The following is a 22,921-nucleotide window of genomic DNA, read 5'->3' as shown; positions in this document are numbered from 1 at the left end:
CTATCCCATCTTTCATCTTCACCTTCCACGTTCCTTTTCTCTTTCTGCAATTGAATTTACCCTACTGTACTCTTGGCCATACGTTTAGGACAATTAAGGTAGCTTTGGAAATAGGCAGAAATATTCTAGAACAGCACACACATGGCTTTGACTTTGCTCTTGCTTTTTTAGAACATTTTAAATTGGTAGTGATGTCATTTCTTAATGTTATGCATGTCATTGTGTGTAGGTGGATGGGGGTGGCACAGTGAGAACATTGACTGGATCAGGAAACCCAGGATTAGTTGATGGGCAGGGTGTGTCTGCAGCTTTTAGGGTATTAAAAGATATTACTCAATCAGCAAACAAATCCATCTTCTTCATCACTGACGAACACTGTATTCGCAAGATAGATGTACATGGTAATGTCACTACTATTGCAGGACAACAAGCAGAAGGTCTGACAGATGGTCACTGTAGTGATGCAAAGTTCAAGTGGCCATAGTATTGCTCAACACTAGGAATGTTAGAACAGTTGCTGGTGGCAAAGGAGCAGAGTCTCGTGATGGACCAATACAAGAGGCTACACTAGATCAACCGTTTGGAATTACTATTGACGCCAAAGGTTGCATCTTTGTGTGTGAACGTAGAAATCAGAAGATTAGAATAATTTCCCCTACCATGGAGACAATGACTACTCTAGTGGGATGTGGTGAGAGAGGTTTAGTAGATGGCAATGGTGAGAAATCAAAACCAAACGATTCGTCTTATCTTCTTCTGAATGAGTCAACCCATAAACTTTACTTTACACAGAACCATTGCATTCGTAAAGTTCATCTCCAAAAGTATTTCCTGTCACTACTAAAGATAGATGTATCATTGGGTGAAGATCAGATGTTTCTTGTAGACAACAAGGATTTGGCAGATGTTGTGTTCCAAGTTGAAGGCCAACAGATCTTTGCTTGTAAATGTGTTCTAATTGCTCGCAATTCTTATTTTTCTGGTCTCTTCTCATCTGGTATGAAGGAATCCCAATCTTCACGTGATGGACACATGACCACAATTGCAATCGAAGATGCAAGCTATGATGCTTTTCGAGCTCTTATTGTGTATCTCATCACAGACAAGGTGAGTGTGGATCTAAATGACTGGAAGATGGCATGTCAACTCGTCATTCTTTCTGATCGCTTTCTAGTTTCTAAACTGAAGAGTTACTGTGAACAGATTGTGGCAATACACATTAGAGTGGAGAACGTAGTCGAAATTTTGTGTTTGTCAGACACTCACAACACTCCACGGCTGAAAGAACAAGCCATCACATTTATTTGCAATCTTCTTGATGTGATGAGAGAAAGGGCTGAGATGAAGCAACTCTCATCTTCTTTAATCTTAGAAATTTTTCAACAACTACGACTGTAAAACAGACATGGTGGTTGTTCTGAACCATCCAATTTGACATGTCGTTGTCTTGTTATTGTTTTGTATTATAAATTTACTTTATGCATTTGTTGGACAGTGGTGGCGCCACAACTTTGAGCACAACCTCTTTTTGTAAGCATACCAGAGCATATGGCTCTGAAGCAAACAGTACCTCGTGTACTCCGGTGTCCTTTCATGTCTCACCCACCCCCAACTTGCGAGTCGCTTTGCTGCCCCTGTTGGATTGGGTGTTCTAATAGCTACAAACAATCATACATGACATGTGCTGTGATGGCATGTCAATAGCTGCTCCTTATGTATTAGTTGATTTGCATTAGAAAGCATGTACGACCACGGCAGCCTACTCTGGTTTGTTTTAGAACAACATCAGCTGTCCCTAGAAAAGTCCATGACATTGCTCGAGCAGGCCAACTGGAATGGAAGAACTGTATCAATGCAGAAGCGTTGAAGACCACACGTCAACACTTAGTAGATGAAACCATGGTAAGCTATTGAATTGTGCACCAACAACATTGCGTACGCTTTGGGAATCCGAAAGGAGGGGGGTTCAGAAAAGTGCTCTTTGTATGCGTACGTTCGTGAAATTGTCCATACTTTTAACAGATAAACACGGTGGCGTTTAATCAAAAAATACGATAAGAGACTATACACTCCCTTTCAAGCAGACGCTTTGGATTGATATGGATCATTTTCAACATCAACAGATCAGATGTTTCTTAGCGCCCGCACGCATGTCTTTCTGTACTATAGGCGTAGGAAACTAGATTTGGTTGAGGGGATGGACATTTGTCTAATAGGGCACGATGCAGCTTTGCACAACAAGGCCAAATGTATTATTAATTAATCATATGTAATTACGTAAGCATGATACATAGCAATAAACAGGAAACCAACATTAACTACCACTATAGTGTTAGTGCAGTAATACTGTGTGTCATGTCAGTGTTATCAGTTGCTACATCTGTCATTCTTATATATTACCAGGTCACTTGACAGCTGGAAAAGTTGAGGGGCACGTGCCCCAGGGCCCCCTCCCCCCGGTTCCTACAACTATATACAGTACTTCAATTAGCTGATTTTGCTCTGGTAGAAAAGCAACCATGCACAACAGGAGTACAAATCGATTCATTATGACACGGATTTTAGTTCTGTCTATTGATAACAGTCGATGTATTATTATTGAACACACCAACTACCGTCTAAATGAGTCATATCACCGTCAGCAAATAATTTAGTGCAAGAGTCGAACTTCTGCTGTTGCCAGCATACTGTCACTGTCACCGATCTTAAATCTATTATTATATAATGAATATTAATATTAATATAATATTAGTTATTTTATGTAATATAATATATAAGAATTATAAATCAAAATCAAAAGTTATATAACTAAGTCATTGTTTATTATATATAATATATTATATCATATATTACTCTATCAACAGTCCATCAAACTTGGCTTATATAATTCCAATATGGTTTTAGAGAGACTAGCATTAATTAAACAGTGATGATATTTGTGGGTTACTCTGTGATAGACGTGTTGAGGTTGGGGTTGGGAAACTATAGTAGAATATAAATTAAATAAATAAATATTATATATATATATATATATATTAATTCATATAATCATGTGTACAGATAGTCTGAGTTTTACATTTTCATTTGAAGCTCAGACTAACGTGTGTGTCAAAAAGCATTAGTTAATTAACAACTCACTCAATCTATTGATTTGCTGTTATGCAACAATTACACGCACAAAATCCACAAAGACTGACAACATTCAAAGCAAATCGTCACTACGTCACTAAGTCGCAATACAAAAAGATGTCTGTTACATTGGTTTACGACAAAACAATCGAATCAATAGCAACATTCTGCCATGCGCGACCAACAGTAGCAACAAAATAAATTCGAGATTTCACATATGGCTGAATGGGTCCAACCTTTACCGAAGCCGTATGCCACGTGTTGCCCTGGTCTCCACTCTGACTCCACAGATTTCTTATAACTTTGTTTCCATCCTTGTCATAGAGGTACTGGGATACTGTGAGATTGCCCTTTTCTGATTCAAATAGGCGATAAGTGAAAGACAGTGACGTGGGATGAAACTTGGCCGGCGTCAACACACCCTGCAATACAGCTTGTTCGCCACCTCTGACTCTTTCGAAATACTCCAATTGTAGATAATAACCTAGACAGAATGTATGAATCAATCTGTATTGAACTGGCTAACAGTCGTCACTAAGTGAGTTTCAATTTGATGGCTTGTGATCAATTTAATGTACAGTAAAAATACGTCCACTCAAACAGACAGCTAAACAGTGAACGAAACTGAGACACACAGACAGAAAATAAACAAATAGACAGACACACTAGCTTTGTATAGCGTTCCTGTCATATGTATTGACAGACAGACAGACATAGTTCTGTTGTTTCATGCTGGTCTGAAGGCCTGAGCAGTCTACAATGCTACAATGCCATTGACCAAAATATAGATATACGACATCCAACTACAGAGCAGACATTGCTGTGTTTGACTCAACATGTGGGGGAAATGTTGAGCTTGATGTGGCCTGGGTTCACACCTGGAGCCAGGACACTGTGCGAAGTGCAGCGACTATGGATGGAGCGACAGCAAGAAGGAGAGAAGAAATCAAACATAAAATATTCTAAAGAGCAGTTGACTGGAGGGTACACTCCTGCCATTATTAAAATATATGAAGATTTGACACACAGACAGACAAACAGACAGACAAACAAACAGACAAACAGACAGACACAGACAGACAGACAGACAGAAACAAACAGACAAACATATCGACAGAAAGACAGACAAATAGACAAACAAACAGGCAACCGGACAGACACACAGACAAACAGACAAACAAACAAAATTAATGTCATCTCATACCTGATGCACCAGATCTGGCCTCAGATTCAGTAGAGTTCACTGGTTGTTCACGATAACGTAACCAGCCAACAACAGTGCCATGCTGTTTCCAATCACAAAGATCAGTTTCAAAAGAACAACTTTTCAAACTAGGTTCTGTAGTAAACACCACCAAGTAAGACACTGATATTCCTTCGTACAAACAAAACGACATACTGATCACTTGAAGACTGAAACTCGCGTTATCTGTTCCTTGATCGTTCTCGGCCACTAATGTGTACTCGCCTTCATTACTCTTCTTCACAACACTTAGAAAAAATGTGATTTCGACAAAACTGTCAAAAATGGTTGAACCATTCACTGAAGTAGGAAGACGGATAAGTTCAACTGATAGATAGCGAGATGACTGGAGTTGATGTCCATTGTGGTAGAGAGGCAAGTTGGATAACGTATCGACTGTTGAAAGACCATAAGCAAGAAATTTGACAGTTACTTCGGTTCTTTGCTTAACAAGAAATTCAGATGAATCTCCTAGTACGTTGACTGATGGCAGTGGAAAGGGTTCCATTATGGGTATCTCTATAGTAGTTGACAATAACTCATTAAAATCAATATAAAATTACAAAAATTGACCTCTCACCTGAACATAAAGGACAGCACTTGTCAACAGGACGATACCTGAATCGAGGTCCGCAATTCAGCTTTGGACAGGTGATGTTCTTGGTCCTCACACACGTCTCTGCTCCGTTGATGCACGTGCAAGTCAGACATCCTTTCTGATGTACATGACCATGTGGACATGGCTGCACTATTTTACCTAATACACAAAGCACATTGCATGTGACCTTAACATATGATATCAACTTTCTTAAACAAACAACTAACAGCAAAAACTCCAATCAACATGGAAATATCCAAACACAAATTTGACATGTAAACAAGTTAATTACAAACTCTCGCCATTCACCAATTCAAATCTTTGGAAAAATACGGGCAAACACTGACTTAAATGAAGCACTAGTGCTAAACCCTCACTGCTAGCTTAGGTTACAACCACTTACACACGAGACATTGTCGACACTATATACCTCTTGAAAGCATGCAAAGACATCATCACATCAACTGGCACAGTACTCTGTCCAATTTGCCATATGTCGAGCCGGCCAATGGTCCACAATTAAAATTACTGTAACCCTAGTGTGTGTGTGTGTGTGTGTGTGTGTGTGTGTGTGTGTGTGTGTGTGTGTGTGTGTGTGTGTGTGTGTGTGTGTTTGCGAGTGAGCCTACGACAACGTGTTTATTTGCCAAGAACAACCATCGTGCTACTCCCATATTGTAAAGAGCTTCGATTGCTTGCAATGTCAAAGAACTCATTTTCGTGACTTTACGTCTATTTCTGGTTATTACCGATGGAGACAGAGACCACGCGCACAGAGTCCAGCAGTGAAAACGGCGACACTGCATGGACAAAAGAAGTAGAATGATGGTCTATGGTGCATGTAGGCGGTCTCTACTGCTGGGTTAGCAAGAAGCAGCAGTTTGACATCTCTTGCTGTGTGGAAAATTAAACGATTCAGGACGCTGTCCGATATATTACCTAAACTGGTACTGTAGTAGATGAACTGAGTAGAGATTTGCTTTTTTCACTGTTTATGCCATCATCTTTCAAGATGGGCTGGTTAGGGTTAGAGGTTTAGGGCATGTGTGTGTGTGTGTGTGTGTGTGTGTGTGTGTGTGTGTGTGTGTGTGTGTGTGTGTGTGTGTGTGCTGTGTGTGTGCTGTGTGTGTGTGTGTGTGTGTGTGTGTGCGTGTGTGTGTGTGTGTGTGTGTAAACAAGTCCTATCTTTAGTAAACAATAAAATCATGTGTCTGAAAAGCCGTCACTCAGAAGTGCCCAAGTTTGAAATGGTTAGCGTTGCCACGATTTGCAGCCCCAAAAACGTACTTGACACTGTGCATACTTTTGACTCAAGGGACAATCCCATGCATACTGGTAAAGTGTATGTATGTACGTAAGACTGGTAACGCATGTAAAGTGTGTGCAAAAGACATAGTCTGCATCTCAAGACCAGAGTCACCATACCTACTTTTGCTTGGCCAGTAGGAGTCAATTGTTCTTCGCTTTGATATATTGACATACAGCTATACTGCGTAGGATAATCGATAATGGTGTGCCAACACATTACTAAAATCTTGGTGCTGCTCTGACACTGCAAAACTTTGATTGACATTCAATGTCGCACCATAGCACCAGATGGGTACTCCTGTCACTGCGTTTGAAATTGGCTTGAGGGTCCAGCCAGTTCCCCCTACGCAAGGCAAAGAAGGGAATCGACTGGCTGGACCCTCGAGCCTATTAGATAGGCCATCTAGGCTAAGGTGATGGTTGCACTAGCAACTAAACGATGCAACAAGCTCTACGTACCTGTGTAAACCGTATTCAAAATGTTCCAAACTTTAATTCAGCTATGAGCCTACAAGAAAAGGGACTTTGCAAAAGTCACAAGACTTGGCGAGTAGCGTATTCTAAACATATAGGGCTGAACTGACTTCTGGTCTGGGGACTATGTGGTTGGCTATGTCTCTCATGATGCAGGAATGTGCCAAACCTCCTTAGTGTGGCCCAATCACAGAGCAGTATTTCCTATATATCGTATGTGACAACCAGAGACAATGGCCGAACAGCCAATCGTACGCGCAAAACTTTCATGAAAGAGTTTTATTACCAGAACAGTGTAATTCATGTTTGGAATTGTTAAGACTTTGTCGGAAATAAACAAAAGAATTCACCTGTCTACAACTGATGACTCGAAGTCGTTCGCTTTCTTGGTTTTACGATATCTATACGTGAATCTAGCATTACATAACCAAGAGAGATTTTACGTCTCGTATACCATGACTCTACTTCGACAACACAAAACGGCCATCACTACAATTTTAGATAAATTTTACAGATACCACGTTTAGACAAAAAATAGCTTGTATAATTCGTAATTCTTTGCGACAACTAATCTAGCTATCGTAGGTGTTCAGAATTAATTAATTAACTTTGAAGGCTAGCTCATAGCTGTGGAAGCAACAGTGTAAACACAGCTTCAATAACTAGTTACTAAAGATACGTATATATTAATGAAATAAATTGCAAATATGACGTCACCAGCATTTACCACGAACCCAATAATTAACTCACCGACACAACGACCAATAGCAGTCGAACTTCCACGTGACGTAATTTTTTGACACCTCAATCCCGCCCCGTCACAGTAGTCATAGGAAAGAACTATGTTCTCCGTCTCTGGGCTGCACTCCTGGTCAGTCTGCTTGGCACAGCGATAGCAGCACGGGCACTTCACGTTATCCACCACCACGCCACCGGGGCAGTTCAATTCTTCACATGGATCGAAATCGCCTAATTTCAATGGCGGACGACATCGTGAGCTTGGACTCCGACATCCCGTTGTATCGTTGCTTGGGATTATAATTTGCGCATGCGCGTTATAAATCGCGAGAGCGACGAACAAGACGCAGTAGGCAGCAGCAGTACGAGGCATGAGAGACGAGAAAAAGCAAAAAGTGAAGAAGCGCTGAATCTGTTTGGTTTATATAGGGTCAAGGTGTTACGCAAATGGCACCAAGTGTCTAGCTACTTCCAGGATGTACTTCCGAGATACGAGTGCGCAAACGTGGGTGTGAAGTTGTCTTTGCGTCACGGCTGTACACCGCTACGAGACGTCATTCATACCGCAAACACTGCGCAATCTATTGCCTTTGTTCGCTGGGCAGATACTTCTCAGCGTTCGTAGCAAGCCAACATTACTACCAGACTACATACAATGTATTTGAATACAAGAAGTAAATGTTTAGACGTGTTGACAGACACATAGACAGACAGACGAATGGATGGACAAATGCAGATGCTGATAGAGATTAACAGAACAGTCGGATGTGGTTGTCCGTTAATCGCCCGCAACAGTATAATCTGCATAGCACTGCTACACCTAATTAGATCATCAGGGTAACCCTAGCACATGTACACAACTGGTTGAATTTGGAAGTTGGACCACAGTGATCAAGTCACATGTACAATTACATTGTGGTGCGTGCTGACATCGAACACCTTGCAATTGTCTTGCTAGATTCGATATTTGCAGCCTACTTGCATGACATCATACACTGGAACTGTCACAATACAGTGAGTGCCAGTCGTTTGCCCACGTACAATACTAGCTAATTAATGAAGTCATTGACCTACAGATGAGACCATGCAGTGGCTACGTGTATTGCCACAGTGGTCCCTCCCATTTCGCGCAAACCCAGAGGTGCACGTGACTAGACTAGAGGTGTAGACATGTGGCATGCTTACTACTCACGTGATTAGTCTACACGAGAGTGTGTGCAAATCATTTAATTTTGATGTTCTTATTGTTGCACACCGAGACTATCTTTCTACTAACTTCGTACATTTATCCATCTATTACAGCCATTAATCAAGACAATAAATCTAGATAAATGTTCTGAAACTGTGTAATTCTACTTTGGATGTTGACCATCTGTGAAGTTCGACGCAGCTTTGCCATTTTTCAAACTTTGTAATTCGCTAACCGTCGATTTCCAGAAACTTACGGATTAATTAAGGTATAGGTGATTAAATATTATTTTATTTTATTACTTTTTGATAAAGTCACTGCTATAGTACCAGTCTGCTGCATGTACAGATCGATCGAAAAACGGACAAGTTAGTGTCTAGCGTACGTTAGAGTACAGTACATATGTATACACACATGAGGTGTGGTGCTAGTCACACAATTATATCCGCATTCTACTTGTTGTATAGCTATAGTTGCAAGCAGGCTGTACGATTGCTGCCAAGGTCGTAAGTTGCATTTTTTTGTAAATGTAGGTACTACAGGCACCATAATAAGATATATTTTTATCATGGCATGTGTATATTTGTATCACAGCAAAAGTATACTTTTGATGTGATACAAATATATCATATTTTATCATATCATATTTTATCATATCATATCATATAGATTCATCTAGATGTGTGTGTGTGTGTGTGTGTGTGTGTGTGTGTGTGTGTGTGTGTGTGTGTGTGTGTGTGTGTGTGTGTGTGTGTGTGTGGTGTGATTTGGTACATGTAGTGTGGTGTGGCGTGGTGTGTGTCTAGGGTGTGGCGTGCACATGGACCAGTGGTGTGTGTATGTGTAGACTGAGAGTAAATTTACACAAAGTGTATAGTTTCAATTAGTCGACCTTATAGATACATCTGCAGGTCTTATATATACATACATCTTTCAATTAGCAAAACGTTCAGCTAGCTAGAATTTAACTTAATTATTAAGCGACGCTGCTCCTAGAATTGTCACGATACTGTCTTACCAGTTTGTTTTCAAAGACCTGTATACACATCAGCTTGCGCTGTAATTAATTACGGATAGAGGGTAGACTTTCCTAGCTCATTTGATTATAGACATGCGGATAACGTATACGGACCTATGGATATACGTAGCCTCGTCCCCAGACTCACGTGAGCCTGCCAGTGTCCGGTTCCTGTATAACACTCTAGCCTCCCTGCCAGTGTCCGGTTCCCGTATAACACTTTAGGTAGTGTCCGGCTCGCGTATAAAACTTTAGGTTTCCGTATAACATTATATCTAGTGTCCGGTTCCCGTATAACACTTTAGGTTCTCGTATATTACTTTAGACTCCCTGGTAGTGTCCGGTTCCCGTATTACACTTTCAGCCTCCCCGGCATTTTCCGACATTACTGTAGCTGCAAGATCTGATGCGCCATCAAATATATTTTACTAATCAAACCGCGTCCATTAAATGTAAAATGAATGAACACATGCAGTGTCACCGCATACAATTGAATTATATATTAGTAAAGAAAGACCAAACATTAATAAAAACATTCGACAACCTTGAACTAGCAAATTTCATCCAACGCATTCCAGCGACTACAGACTTGGTTGCAGACGATGCGGAGGCTTTGGCAAACCACGGTTGTCTTCTATGAGAGGAGTTACATCTCCCGTCTCAACCATCCAACGAAGAAGATCGGATTCCATCTGCCTCACCACTTCTGCATAATCTTTGTTCATATAGACATTATTCAGCTCTCGTTGATCTTTCTTTAGATCATATAGCTCAGAAACACCTTCTGGACGATAGGCAAGCTTGTAATTTACGTTTCTGGCCATTACTACGCGAGGACTGCCTTCGTGAAGTTCTTCCTGTGCTCGAGCGTAGTATAAATTTTTGGGATCGCTTAGTTGTTGTTGCTTCGGATCGTTCGGCTCTATTTCATTGTGATAGAGAAAACCACCTTCTGAATATACAGTCCGGCTGCTGTTTCCGCCAGCTCCGTGCAATTGGTCTACAAAACTGCGCGCAAAGTGAACGTGTTTCGCTTCCACGTTGGCCATTGCCAAAATGGTGGCCATCATGTCGAACGAATTAATGGGTTCCTTGACGACGTGACCCTTGGCACCGCCGGGAATACGCACAATCATGGGAACTCGAGTTAGAATGTCGTCAACACCACCCGGCCACTTTTCGACAAGATTGAAGTCTCCCGCAAAATCGCCATGATCGGAAGACATAAATATGGCCGTGTTATTGGCAAACGGAGATGCATCGATACCATTCACTAACCGACCGAACACCCAGTCGACGTAACTCACTCGTCCTAAGTAAATAGCATTGATCTGATCAAAGAACGTTTGATTGAAAGAAGTCAAATTTCGGTATTTGATGATTCCCGTATGATATTTTGGCTTGTTGGGAAGGTTCGGTAGCCTGAGAGGAGATTTCTCATGCACTTGCTGAGCTGAATACTTACTGTAATAATCCATCGGTGCTCCGTAGGGTGGATGAGAACCCATCCCGGGAAGAAACACAATGAATGGCTCTGGCGGATCACTCTCGATGAATTCCAGAGTCGCATTTACCGCGTGGTAATCGCCATTCTTCGTCGAATTACCGAACACACTCGACGGCTTCGAGAGAAAACTGTAGTAACCTGCCTCTCCAAACTTAAATGCGTTTCCTCCGTTTGTCACTCCTATGAGACCTTGCCAGTCGGTGACTGACGAGTTGAATGAGTCGGCCGACAGCATGTCATTCTTTCCATACCAAATGACTGTGTAGTTCGCCTCCTTGAGGTACCTGAACATGTTTGGCTCGTAGTTCTGCACGAGGTGAGTTTGCGTACGGTGTCCGAGCACGTGCATGTAACGGCCGGTTGTGATGGCGCAGCGAGACGGCGCACATTGAGTGTGAAGCACGTGCGCTTGGTCGAAACGAGTGCCCTCGGCGGCAAAGCGGTCGAGATTCGGAGTCTCGACGAAAGGGTGACCGTAACTTCCGATGCTCTCGGCACGAGTTTCTAGAGCAGTTGATTTGCATAAATATGTCGTCGAGTTAAACAATCGTTACCAGTAGCGGACACAAGAGGCTCGCGGCGACGCGGGGTCCCCTTTAGAGTGTACATGGTCTGTGAGTGAAGCGCCGCTTGCGCGAATGTGGGAGACCCTCGAGACTTCCAACCGTAAGCGCGACCCCGTCTGGAATTTCCTGTATCCGCTTCTGGCTGCTATACCGTGTCCACTAGTTGCATTCTAGACAGACTGCGTGCATGGTCACATGCGCACACAGAGAACTGGATGTAGATTGATCGGTTTGGTCTTACCGTCTGGAAAGAAAATCACAAAATTTGGTCTGGTGTCTTCCGGTTTTCTCCAAGCTGTGCAATCTAACGCAAACAGCAGAACAAAGAGAATACTCAAAGTCTGCAGCATCTTGTGGCACGTGATCTGATGACACGTGATTTAGTGACACGTGATCTGATGACACGTGATTTAGTGACACGTAATCTGGTGGGGAACTGGTGTTGGAAACCCGTCTAAGAGCAGACGTCTAGAAGTATATAACTAATAAATTTTAGTATGTACGTAGAAGTATCTAGCCTCGAACTTCCAGACCAGAGAGCGCGCAAAGCGCGCGGACCAAAGCGATAGTTAACTAGTAAAATGATTTCGGAAGTACATATAAATAAGCGATGCTACATGGTAGTCTAGCAGCGTAGAATCGCTTTACATTACACAAACATAAATGTCACGAGATCTCACGAACAAAGGAGGGACGGCTGACATGTTTGCGACGCTAGATTATCTTGGTGAACGGCATGAAACGACGACTCTTCGATTCTGCGCAGTGGCGTAGCTACCACTGTTTACAGGTTGCACGTAACCCCCCTCCCCCCTTCAAGGCTAGCAATTTATTTCCGATCGTCCGGCAGCTCTCGACAAAACCGCGTGATACTTGCGCTCAGTTTGGGATTCCGAAGCCAGGCAATTGTTGCTCGAATGTCAAAAAGAATTCGCGTCATGTCGCGTCATGTACCTGGCTTTGCTTGCGAACAAACTCTCGACCATCCAGACATGCACACGTGGCCATATACTTCAATTTCTCCAAGATGTCTTCCGCATCTCGGCTTCCGTGTACTTCTATCAAACACACAATAGTCAGCATACAATACTGTAAAATGATTGGCATTGAGTTAGTGACTATTAATTTATATCCTGTGCACTGACATTGAGCAATGTGTGTGTGTGTGTGTGTGTGTGTGTGTGTGTGTGTGTGTGTGTGTGTGTGTGTGTGTGTGTGTGTGTGTGTGTGTGTGTGTGTGTGCGTGTACGTGTAATATATAAGGTACTCACATACATTATGTTTTGTTCGAGATTTGTAAACTCCCCAGTGCAGCCGAGCTACGCCACTGATGCGGCAGAACTCTAGCTAGTATAACCGCTCGACTAGCGAGGCTACCGCTCCACAAGTTGTCAAAGTTTGAAACGTAATGGTGTACTCAGCTGTGACGCTGCTGTGCATGTCCTCCCACCGCAAGCTTGAAAAGATCGAAAAACTGGAATTGAAACTAACGCCTCTGGAGTACACCTAACGCCCACGAAGATTTCTCACGCGCGTAATGAGCATTAATTAAATAGTCACTAGCATAACCAATACTTTAAACCAATCAGGATTTAGTTAGAGCCAACATTCCGGCTTAGGAGGCTGTTTCCGAAATCATTTTAGTTCGCGCACTTTGCGTTCTCTCTGGTCTGGAAGTTCGAGGCTATAAGTGCTCATGTTCGAAAATAGAAAGGCAGCAACACACAATTAAAATCCTATTGTAAAGAGTAGCATCATCTACAATTATTAGCAACACATCTAGTGACTAGCTAGCTATAGGCTCTTTTTCAAAATCAATCAACAGAACCTTTCCTCGAAACAAATTTTGTAGATTTTGAACAGACTGGAGACTGTACTAATTCTTTAAATAATATAATGCTAAAAATATATTATTAGCAGCAAAAACAATCTAGCCCTAACGCGCGTACGAGCATCTTTAGAAATAACCATTCACAGCATATCAACCCAATCAGCTGGCCTAGTAATCATGATCAGTATATACTAGTAGTTTAAATTTAATTTTAAACTCATGAACGTTTCATAGCGTTCAACACTATTGCCGATTCGAAGGAGTGTAATTAGAGACATACTGTAACCTTCACCCGCCCTGTAGGCGGTAGAAATTGCGCTAGCACCTAGCTAGTAGCACGCGCGCGCGCACACACACAGACACACACACACACACACACACACACACACACACACACACACACACACACACACACACACAAACACACACACACACACACACACACACACACACACACACACACACACGCACGCACGCACGCATGATCAAGCTTAGGCAAGACGAGGACTGGCCCTTGTGTACATTCACAGAAAACATACAAGTCACAGAGAAAATATGCCACAGCGACTTGCTATGTTACCGCGAACATATGTAGACGGATTGGAGAGCCGTTTACGATATGGTCCAACTACCAACGTTGTGCGATTACATACCAGTGTTCTCCTAAAAAATCTTAGAGGGCAGAGCGGAATACTCCGTGAAGTGGGCGTTGCCCAATGTCACGCCCAATGGCAGTTAAAAGTATAGTTTACAAATCAATGAGGCTCAACTGTGTCAAGCTCTAGAAATTTCGTCGTCCTTGCTCGACAGTGCGCGGGTTGCTTCTTTAGAGACAGCTGATTCATGGCACGAGCAGCTGTCATGCTCTAATAGACTTTGGCGAGTGATCGTTTTACATGGAATATTAATCTAAATAGCTTTACCTACTGTCTGTTCCTCATAAGTGTGAACTTTGAAAATCATCAATATGTCTGCTGTTTTTTGGACTTTCGCGATGATCTCGGTATCGTTAGAAACCGCTAGGTCTGGCATTTCTGCTTATCAAATTATCTAAGTCTTTCCTACAAACAAAATGACAAGATAATACTTGTGCATATCAAACACAAACGGGTGGCGCAATGGCTATTATCCAATTATTTATCTTGTAAGACCAACTGGGTGTAAAAAAGTGTTAAGTGTTCCACACAATCAGTCCACACAATTTGTCCGCACCATTAGATGCCACCCGTTGTCTTAGTTAATTAATTTAATGAGTTTACTTTGAGATCCTCAAGTCTTGGCATCTGGATGATCTACTTTACCTAAAACCATAAGGCAGAGCGGCCCGCTCTGCCAAAAGATCCTGGGAGAACACTGCATACAGTAGCTAAGTATACGTAATTAATTGCGTGGAGTGTTTTCTTCAATCTACATGTGGTCTGGTATAACGTGAAAGTTAGATATAAGTCGAAGTTCTTGCGCAAGATCTTGCAATGTTCTCGATGCAATTTCCTGCCAATTTTTTGAAAACTTTGGATTGGAATTTATGTATTGTACGTTGCTGTAGTTTGCTCGTAGATGTTATAAATTGTCCCTGTTACAATGACAACTGTATTCCACCAAAAATCGAGACAATTTCTTTAACATTTCAAAATGGCAGCCTCCATGCACATAGGATTTTTGCAAGAAATTGACAAGCTCTTGAAGAGAAAACTAAAAAGAAATTGCATGCAGGAAATTGCAAATTTTGTGATCCTGCAAGATCATCTCCGCAATACAGCCAAGTGAAAAATTAAACCGGCTAGTTACAATAGAAGCAGAAATAGAGATTTGAGAAAATGTTACTAGAAGTGTACATGCATGTTCCCAAAACTTGGTTTCTGGCTACGTACGCCGCTGCATGAGAGTGTATCCTAAATCCGTTATAGAAAGCGATCGAGTCCGAGTAACAAATTAAATATAGATAAGTGAATGGTTTCCTCACATGCAACAGGCACTTGACCCTCGCACTTCAGACCTTTGATTTAGATATTGATATTCAAAATGTCGGCTACTTCAGGATTTCGAAAAGAGCGCAAAAGAAGTCGGGGGAGCTCTACGAGTGAGGCAGAGACAGCGAAACACATCGAGACATTGTATCTAACCTTGACACGAAACGCTATCGGATCTTTGTTTCAAACATTGTAGAAAGTAATTGACTAAGTCGATCTCATATTCGCACATGTTTTCTTGACCCACACCGAAATAAAGCTACGAAGCACCGCCACCAGGAATTGTTCAGGTACATTTTTCGCTTTGGACGTAGTAATTAGGTAGCTGCTTGTCTGACCTTTCGTTAGTGTGTTGCATGGCCTGTTTGTCTTGATCTCTGACAGGTTGCCACTACGCCCTGAACGCAATAGAAAGTACGTAGCATGTAGGGGCTGGGATATCTAGAAAGGTCTTGCTGTACTGTACACTAATGCATTATTTATGGGCTTGTAAGTAGTCTGTACGTTTCAACTCTGTAAGGGAGCATGATGATTAAATGATGAAATATAATGATTAATAAATGTTCATGTAAAGATTCAATTGTATGGCTGTTTTCAACTAAGCTTGCAAGACTTGTGAGTCCATTGGTGTCTCCATCAGCAAAATCCTGGATCTCATGTGCAGTGCAGGCGGGATACAGAATTTTGTAAAGAGGGGTCCAAGTGTAATTAGCCACGCCCATAGGAGCTAAATCTTTATATGAACTATGGAACCAGCAAACTCACTTCAGTCTCTATTAGGGTTAATTTCTTATCATTTTTATTAGATAATTATAGGCATATATAAGTTTAGAATTGAAAGAGTTAACCATCCATTAAAACTTTAATTAATAACACAATAAACAACGTTGCGGCTGTGGTGGGCGTGTTGTTGAAGAGGAGGGGTGCTGACCCCTCTATCCGCCTACTATGCAGTGTAGCAACTCTTTGTACTCATAAAAGACACACCAGGCAGTACCCTCCTCTCTCCCCCGAGCTCATTGCTCACTTTTTATGAGGAAAGTAGTAGAATTTTGATGTCTAGCGAACAGTGATTCTGGTGGAGATCTAGAAACTGTACAGGACTTTTTGCCACTGATAAGTGATTACAAAACAGGCATGTGGCGCTGTGTTTGTAATCGTAATTGGTGCAGGCCTCGACAAATTTATTAGGGAAAGCAGCATAACTACTAGTACTTACCTTGTCAAGCATCCATGCATTGAACTGAAAGTGTCATCTGGTGGGCACAAACTCAGTGCCATTATGACATGATGCTGTTTACCTCCAAACTACTCATGTGTGCATTCAACTGCATTGGCAATCAATGGGTGGGCTACTTGATTGTGATGTTGATCATAACTGGCTTTCATTGATCAGCTGCAAGGCATGCACATCCTGGAAATTGCTCACATCACTAACTTTTACGCTTGCATTCATAGATCTTAATAATTATTAGTTCTTAAAATGTTGATATCAAGTATTAAACGTTACATTAAATATTCTAACTCCTCATATCCAAAAATAATCTTTATATATATATATATATATATATATATATATATATATATTCATTGTAATAGGATGGTGGTGAATAACAGGAGCAGACAAACTTTACATGTAGATTATAAGATAGAGCATTGCATTATATGGTCTGCATCAAGACTTAGTGTCATTCAAGAGGCCCTGTTAAAGAGGCTAGTGTCATGGTGCATACCATGCACCATTTATTATGTGTCTTTGCTTGCCAATCATGTAGTTGTGTTAGATCGTATAAATATTGAAATATATAAGTTGTAGGAGGAGGAAGAAAAGCCTGAAGACTGCATTCCAGATTTACCCCAAAACAAAGATGCTCGCGAGTTTCTTGCCCATGCACCTTCTAAGGGATTATGGATGCCACTAGGCAAAGAAGTCAAAGTGATGCAATGTAATTCCTTGATGATTACAACTTTCATTATATTGCGATATACTGTATAACACCTTGTAACATTAGGCTGGAGATGTAAAGCCTATGGACATCGAACTGGAGACAGAGAGTGTCCTTTCTTTCTCAGTGGTAACACCGTACTTGAGAAAATAAGAACAGTATGTATATATGCAGTATCACTCGGATTATAATATAGATCTACGTTCTCCAATTCTGTCTAGGCTCACGAAGACCCAATGTACAGCTACGTGAAAAACTCAAAAAAGGAAGAAAAACTAGCAAAGTAGTTGCAGTTTCATTGTATTTAAAGTTTCTTGTATTTATGTTTCATTTTGTTATTTGTAGAGTCGAGCAGCTGAAAAGACTTCTAGATGAGAGTTCCGACTCTACAGACTCAGAGACAGAGAGAAAGCACAAGCACAAGAAACGTAGGACAAAGAAGAGCAAACGAGACCACAATTCAGACCAGAATGACAAGAAGAAACATAAAGAGAAGTCAAGAAAGAAACTTGAAAATAAACAGCACAGACACGATAGTAGTCACAGAAAACATCATTCGTAATAATAGCGTGGTTTGTAACGGGCTGTATCAATATGTTATTGACCCTCAACCACTTGGGTTTATATCAACTTGATAATCGACCTCGCCTTTGGTAAGGTTCATTATCAGGCTTCAGGTCAACATTGATACGTAGATCCCTACAACCATGCTCTAACTATTACTTACTATAGTACAATTTGTAACCCGTTTATATATACTGTACACACTAATGATTTGACAGTTTCGTTCTAGAGTGTAGGAAAAGTAATAGTTGGCAGTGTGGGAAAAATCTTGAATTTCGCTAAGTGTACGTCTCAATCATCTAATTCTAACATCAATAGAAGGCTAGTGATGAGGAGAAGACAATGATTGTTTCTGTACACTGACGTTACACATGCCGTCACGTATACACTTGTACATGGAATGTTTGGATGTTACCCCAGACCTAGAGAATGAATGATTCATTGCTGCACTATCATGTATGTATGACATCAGGAATTTAGAATGCTTAGAGCTGAACACTCTTGGGTTGTGATGTGCAACGTAATCTGTATACCTTTCTTGATACAGCTCCTTGTCTCCACCTCATGCTAACCACAGTTTCCACACTACGTACCAACTATTGCTTTTCCTACTTTAGTGCAAATTTATAAACCGTCTATATACTTACACTAATAATTTGGCATCTTTCTAGTCTGCAGCACAAAGCCTTTAAACCATTATTTCCACTGTCTGTTTGCGTTCTCCGCACAGACTGTTGAGCTAGAAGTCTGGCGAATTAGCTCTAGCAATTTCGGGCGCGCCCTAGACTAATAAGTATACATGCAACTAAATTCTACTAAAGTGCACGGATATGAAGCGCCATCAGTGCCAAAAAGCGTACATATAATATTATCACAGGGTACGGTAGGACCCTGTATGTAGGGATGGACCAGGTTGTGTGGGCGTGGTCATATTTTAGACTTTCAGAAATCACTTTAAAATACAGTTAAATATCTTGAAAACGACAGATACAAAACCTTACAAGTTCAACTACGCTTGAATACTTCTGAATTGATCGCAGCTTGTCTTCAGAAGAAGAAAATCGCTCGTCAATTTCGGAGTTTTCGCTGGATTTTGTCTTCCTTCTTCTTCTTCTTCTTCTTCTTCTTCTTCTTCTTCTTCTTCTTCTCCTTCGTCACGCATAACTCCTTGACTACGGCATATCTAAAGCTAAAACTTTGGGAAACGACGTAGAATAAGCCGACCTGTATTCTTTTGATGATAGAAAAAAGAAACATCTAAAAAAAAGATTTCTAGAATGGATTTGAACCTCTTACCCTACTTCCGTTCAACCGCAATTGTTGTAAGCCATTGCTAACAATAGCCAGGCAGCCAATCACAAGCTCTTGCTACGTTGCTTGAAACAGTTTAGGGTACACGTATACAACAAGGCGACAAGAATTCTTGACACGTTTCGTGGTTGAAAAACCTGAAAGCCTACAGTTAGGCAAAGAATCGCGCACGAGCAAACGCAAGAAGTGCGCGTAATTAATTAATTAGAAGTGACGTTGAACGTCATCGCAATCACAGACGCGATATACCTCTTCTTGCCGTAGTTGGAACACCAACGCCTTCAAGCATTTGAATTATGACAAAAGCAAATCAATTTGACTCGCTTCCATTACAAAATGTCGACTTTGCAGCGCTCGATCGGGATGTGACGTTTGTTACGAGCCTAGAGGTGTGGCCTACGATAAAAATTTTGCAGTTCTCTAGTGCTACCGTATTATATTTAAGACCAAACTCCCGCAAATCAAAGACCTCGTACTGTGTACAAGCCGGTCGCGTGTAGAAGTCGAGCTTTTGTTCAAGACACTCGGCACGCGCGTACACACACGTACGGTCACGTGCACGTGCGCAAATGTCGGCGTGTGCGTGTAGCGTTCAATGACATCTGGCCAACAATGACGACGAAGAAAAAGGTGACGCTGCTGAAACTAGCATCGCCATTCTCATAGTAGTGACAAGTCTATCTAACCGAATCTTGCGTTTTCAATTAAGTGGTCTAGATAACAAACTCATCAACATTCTGTAACGTGATGCATGACCATCAATGGAAATGCGAGCTTGCTTTGTTGCCCACACCAGGAACTTTAGTTGTTTAAACGCTACTACTCATACCTCACCGGACACAAATTTTAAAATTATGCAAAAATGCATCTAAAAATTGTTGTAGACAACCAGGAGATCTAACAGCTAATCATCTGCATAAAGTCCTTCTTCGATCTACACCACACACACACACACACATACACACACACACACACACACACACACACACACACACACACACGCACGCACACACACACACACACACACACACACACACGCACACACACACACACACACACACACACACACACACGCACGCACACACACACACACACACACACACACACACACGCACACACACACACACACACACACACACACACACACACACACACACACACACACAACTACATGCACGTATGCTCGTAGCTCTGAAGCAAGTAGAACACAGCTTCATCCTTACTAGTGGTATTATTGCAACTGAATGTAACGTCTGATTCAAACCACCTATACACAAACACTGCATAGCTCTTAAAATATTTGCAAGTACACTGTAAACCTAAGATTCACATGCTCAAGATATAAGACTATACATGTAGACCAAGTATGGTTTAGAAAATGAGTATTTTTGTCAGGCTATAAAATCTTTGTTTAATTAATGGAGTAGGCTGTGCTTTCGCACTCCTAAAAGCTTACCAAACTAGAATTTTAAAAACTTTTTCCTGAAAAAAGAAATAGATGTAGGGATTGTACAAAAAGTAGTAGAAACAAGATCTATAGATAATATGAACCAAAGCTAGACATCATTAGTGAATCCTTTCAACCACATTCCCTACATTTTACTTTTATTGGGTTGGAAGGATTCACTAATGATGTCTGGCTTTGGTTCATATTATCTATAGATCTTGTTTCTATTACTTTTTATACAATCCCTACATCTATTTCTTTTTTCAGGGAAAAAGTTTTTAAAATTCTAGCAGAGTACTAGGATTCAAAAGAAAGAGCTCTTAGTCATTCGATTGCAAAAGCAATCAAAATCGATATATTCACAAGTTTATGACGTTACAGTCGATATAAAAGCTTGCCGTGATAATTCAAATCAAGAGTATAAATTTTCTGAAGTGACCACAGAATTGGGAAAACACTTCTATGGGAAACTTTGAATTGTCAAAGCCAAGGGTCAATCCTCGACAAGTGTAGAGAAGCAACGTTGAAACGACTAGTTCTGGAGAGTACTACCGGATTTCTTTATATCATGAATTTATGTCCTACGCATTGTCTCAATTGAAAGAAAGGTTACTAGATAGCCCGTACACGGTATTGGACTCCTATATATCTGTTGCCAAATCAATGCCAAAGCACAGATGATGAAGCCAAAAATTTCAGAAGATATTTTGAAGGCCGTTGACTTACAATTAAGCTAGCTTCTACAGTTCCAATTTATCTCATCCTGCACTTTTCCCAAGCGAGTACCGTACTTTTGTGCGAAAATGGAAGCGAGAACCTACAAATTTTCCCCAGGACCTTGTATAGGTACTTTGAAAGCTTGTGACGCAACGTCTTGTCCGAATTTAAATATTCTCTATCGGCTAGGATCGACAATTCCCATAACGTCATGTGTAAGTGACAAAAGTTTCAGTCACTGCAACTTATTAAACTGTGCCGTCGATCCAATATGCTAGCAGTGGTCTATGTCTTATAAAGATTAATCGTGACAGGTCTGAGGAACTCCAACAGAGTCCAGCGAGGCCAAAGGAGTTAGTACAAGCATTTTACCAACTACATCTCAGACGGATAAAGCTTTCATTTATCTACATGCTTGCTGACTAACTATGATATATAGATTTTCAGTTCAAATGATGCGGTATAGTTTTTCAATTTTATTAGTAATAAAATGTTATAATGTATACTTAGATACAGTCTAGAATGTTTAAAATACTTAAATCTGTTTATCTTTGTGACACGCCACTTTTTATTAAAATAGGAAACCCCCTTTCAAAATCTTGTATCCACCACTGCCGTGTCTCACGCACTCTCTCAAATGGCAATCGTCGAGACGGCATCATGAATGTATATGAATACGACGTCGACACGAGGGTGTGCATAGTTGACTCTCTTACGTCACGTGACTAATTTATCACTTCATCTATTTTGCAAATGATCATTGGTCGACTGTAAATCACATTTGAGTTACTTCCTGATTATTTCCTCTGGGGAGGTCAGTAAACAATCGCGTACGTCACAGGTGTTGTGCTACAACAGCTTGTGCGCCGACAGAAGAATATCGTTTGAGCGCGTTTGTAGGTTGCAAACAGTTCCAATATTCACCCTACATCGCAGCGAGTGAAGGTATCTCTGTTAGTCGCGTACAGCGGTTGCTTCTGGAGTAGCTTCAGGCTGACATCAGCCACGTAGCTTTGCTACGACGGCATAACCTGCTTTAGAATTACATAAACGAAAACAGACCTAATCTCGTTTTGCAAGATATTAGCAATATGAAGCAAAGCAAGAAAGAGTGGGCTTTCCCAATGACATAATTAGTTAGGTTGCCTCACGACATGAAGGGTTACTATGGAGACAACATCACGTGATATCAACCCCCGCGCGTGGAAGGACCACCGAAAGCGAAGGAAGACCTAGTGTCGAGGCTGCATGTTGGTGCTACAAATCGTTTCATTACGTGGCTCTCGGAGTCTCGCTACCGTGCAGCCAGTCCGTCTGACTAGAAAAGTTCTGCTTCACTATCCATGCATGCTTAGGCATTCATAT

General features: G+C 41.2%; 4 protein-coding genes across 4 annotated transcripts; 2 read left to right on the top strand and 2 right to left on the bottom strand.

Annotated features, from left to right (window-relative positions):
* The first annotated feature begins 660 nt into the window (after positions 1–660).
* LOC134178464 (uncharacterized) lies at positions 661–1,398 on the top strand. The gene has a single exon (XM_062645341.1). The coding sequence runs from the start codon at positions 661–663 to the stop codon at positions 1,396–1,398; it is 738 nt and encodes a 245-aa protein (XP_062501325.1).
* Positions 1,399–3,122: 1,724 nt separating this feature from the next.
* LOC134178419 (uncharacterized) lies at positions 3,123–7,888 on the bottom strand. Its single transcript, XM_062645298.1, has 5 exons — positions 7,503–7,888; positions 4,953–5,129; positions 4,529–4,891; positions 4,334–4,468; positions 3,123–3,613 (listed from the first exon to the last, which is right to left on the bottom strand). The coding sequence occupies exons 1-5, from the start codon at positions 7,861–7,863 to the stop codon at positions 3,264–3,266; spliced, it is 1,386 nt and encodes a 461-aa protein (XP_062501282.1). The 5' UTR covers positions 7,864–7,888; the 3' UTR covers positions 3,123–3,263.
* Positions 7,889–10,107: 2,219 nt separating this feature from the next.
* Positions 10,108–12,126, bottom strand: LOC134178268 (uncharacterized sulfatase YidJ-like). The gene is made up of 2 exons (XM_062645115.1): positions 12,012–12,126; positions 10,108–11,708 (listed from the first exon to the last, which is right to left on the bottom strand). The coding sequence occupies exons 1-2, from the start codon at positions 12,118–12,120 to the stop codon at positions 10,279–10,281; spliced, it is 1,539 nt and encodes a 512-aa protein (XP_062501099.1). The 5' UTR covers positions 12,121–12,126; the 3' UTR covers positions 10,108–10,278.
* Positions 12,127–15,621: 3,495 nt separating this feature from the next.
* Positions 15,622–18,348, top strand: LOC134178802 (retinitis pigmentosa 9 protein-like). Its single transcript, XM_062645702.1, has 6 exons — positions 15,622–15,715; positions 15,831–15,861; positions 17,388–17,517; positions 17,584–17,675; positions 17,739–17,800; positions 17,863–18,348. The coding sequence occupies exons 1-6, from the start codon at positions 15,624–15,626 to the stop codon at positions 18,077–18,079; spliced, it is 624 nt and encodes a 207-aa protein (XP_062501686.1). The 5' UTR covers positions 15,622–15,623; the 3' UTR covers positions 18,080–18,348.
* The last annotated feature ends 4,573 nt before the right edge of the window (positions 18,349–22,921 follow it).

The sequence above is a fragment of the Corticium candelabrum genome, chromosome 4 (assembly GCF_963422355.1).
Source record: "Corticium candelabrum chromosome 4, ooCorCand1.1, whole genome shotgun sequence".
Taxonomy (NCBI): domain Eukaryota; kingdom Metazoa; phylum Porifera; class Homoscleromorpha; order Homosclerophorida; family Plakinidae; genus Corticium; species Corticium candelabrum.
This window is presented reverse-complemented; position numbering and strand designations above follow the sequence as displayed.

Bases quoted from the DNA above. Each gene is read 5' to 3' on its own strand.
- LOC134178464 (XM_062645341.1), top strand. From the start codon at position 661: ATGGAGACAATGACTACTCTAGTGGGATGTGGTGAGAGAGGTTTAGTA.
- LOC134178419 (XM_062645298.1), bottom strand. From the start codon at position 7,863: ATGCCTCGTACTGCTGCTGCCTACTGCGTCTTGTTCGTCGCTCTCGCG. The intron at 5,130-7,502 runs GTGAGTTAATTA...TTTGTGTATTAG, and splicing joins TGCTATTGGTCGTTGTGTCG to GTAAAATAGTGCAGCCATGT. The intron at 4,469-4,528 runs GTATGTCGTTTT...TGTTTACTACAG, and splicing joins TTTCAGTCTTCAAGTGATCA to AACCTAGTTTGAAAAGTTGT.
- LOC134178268 (XM_062645115.1), bottom strand. From the start codon at position 12,120: ATGCTGCAGACTTTGAGTATTCTCTTTGTTCTGCTGTTTGCGTTAGAT. The intron at 11,709-12,011 runs GTAAGACCAAAC...CAACTGCTCTAG, and splicing joins TGTGATTTTCTTTCCAGACG to AAACTCGTGCCGAGAGCATC.
- LOC134178802 (XM_062645702.1), top strand. From the start codon at position 15,624: ATGTCGGCTACTTCAGGATTTCGAAAAGAGCGCAAAAGAAGTCGGGGG. The intron at 15,862-17,387 runs GTACATTTTTCG...TATAAGTTGTAG, and splicing joins CGCCACCAGGAATTGTTCAG to GAGGAGGAAGAAAAGCCTGA. The intron at 17,801-17,862 runs GTAGTTGCAGTT...TGTTATTTGTAG, and splicing joins AAGGAAGAAAAACTAGCAAA to AGTCGAGCAGCTGAAAAGAC.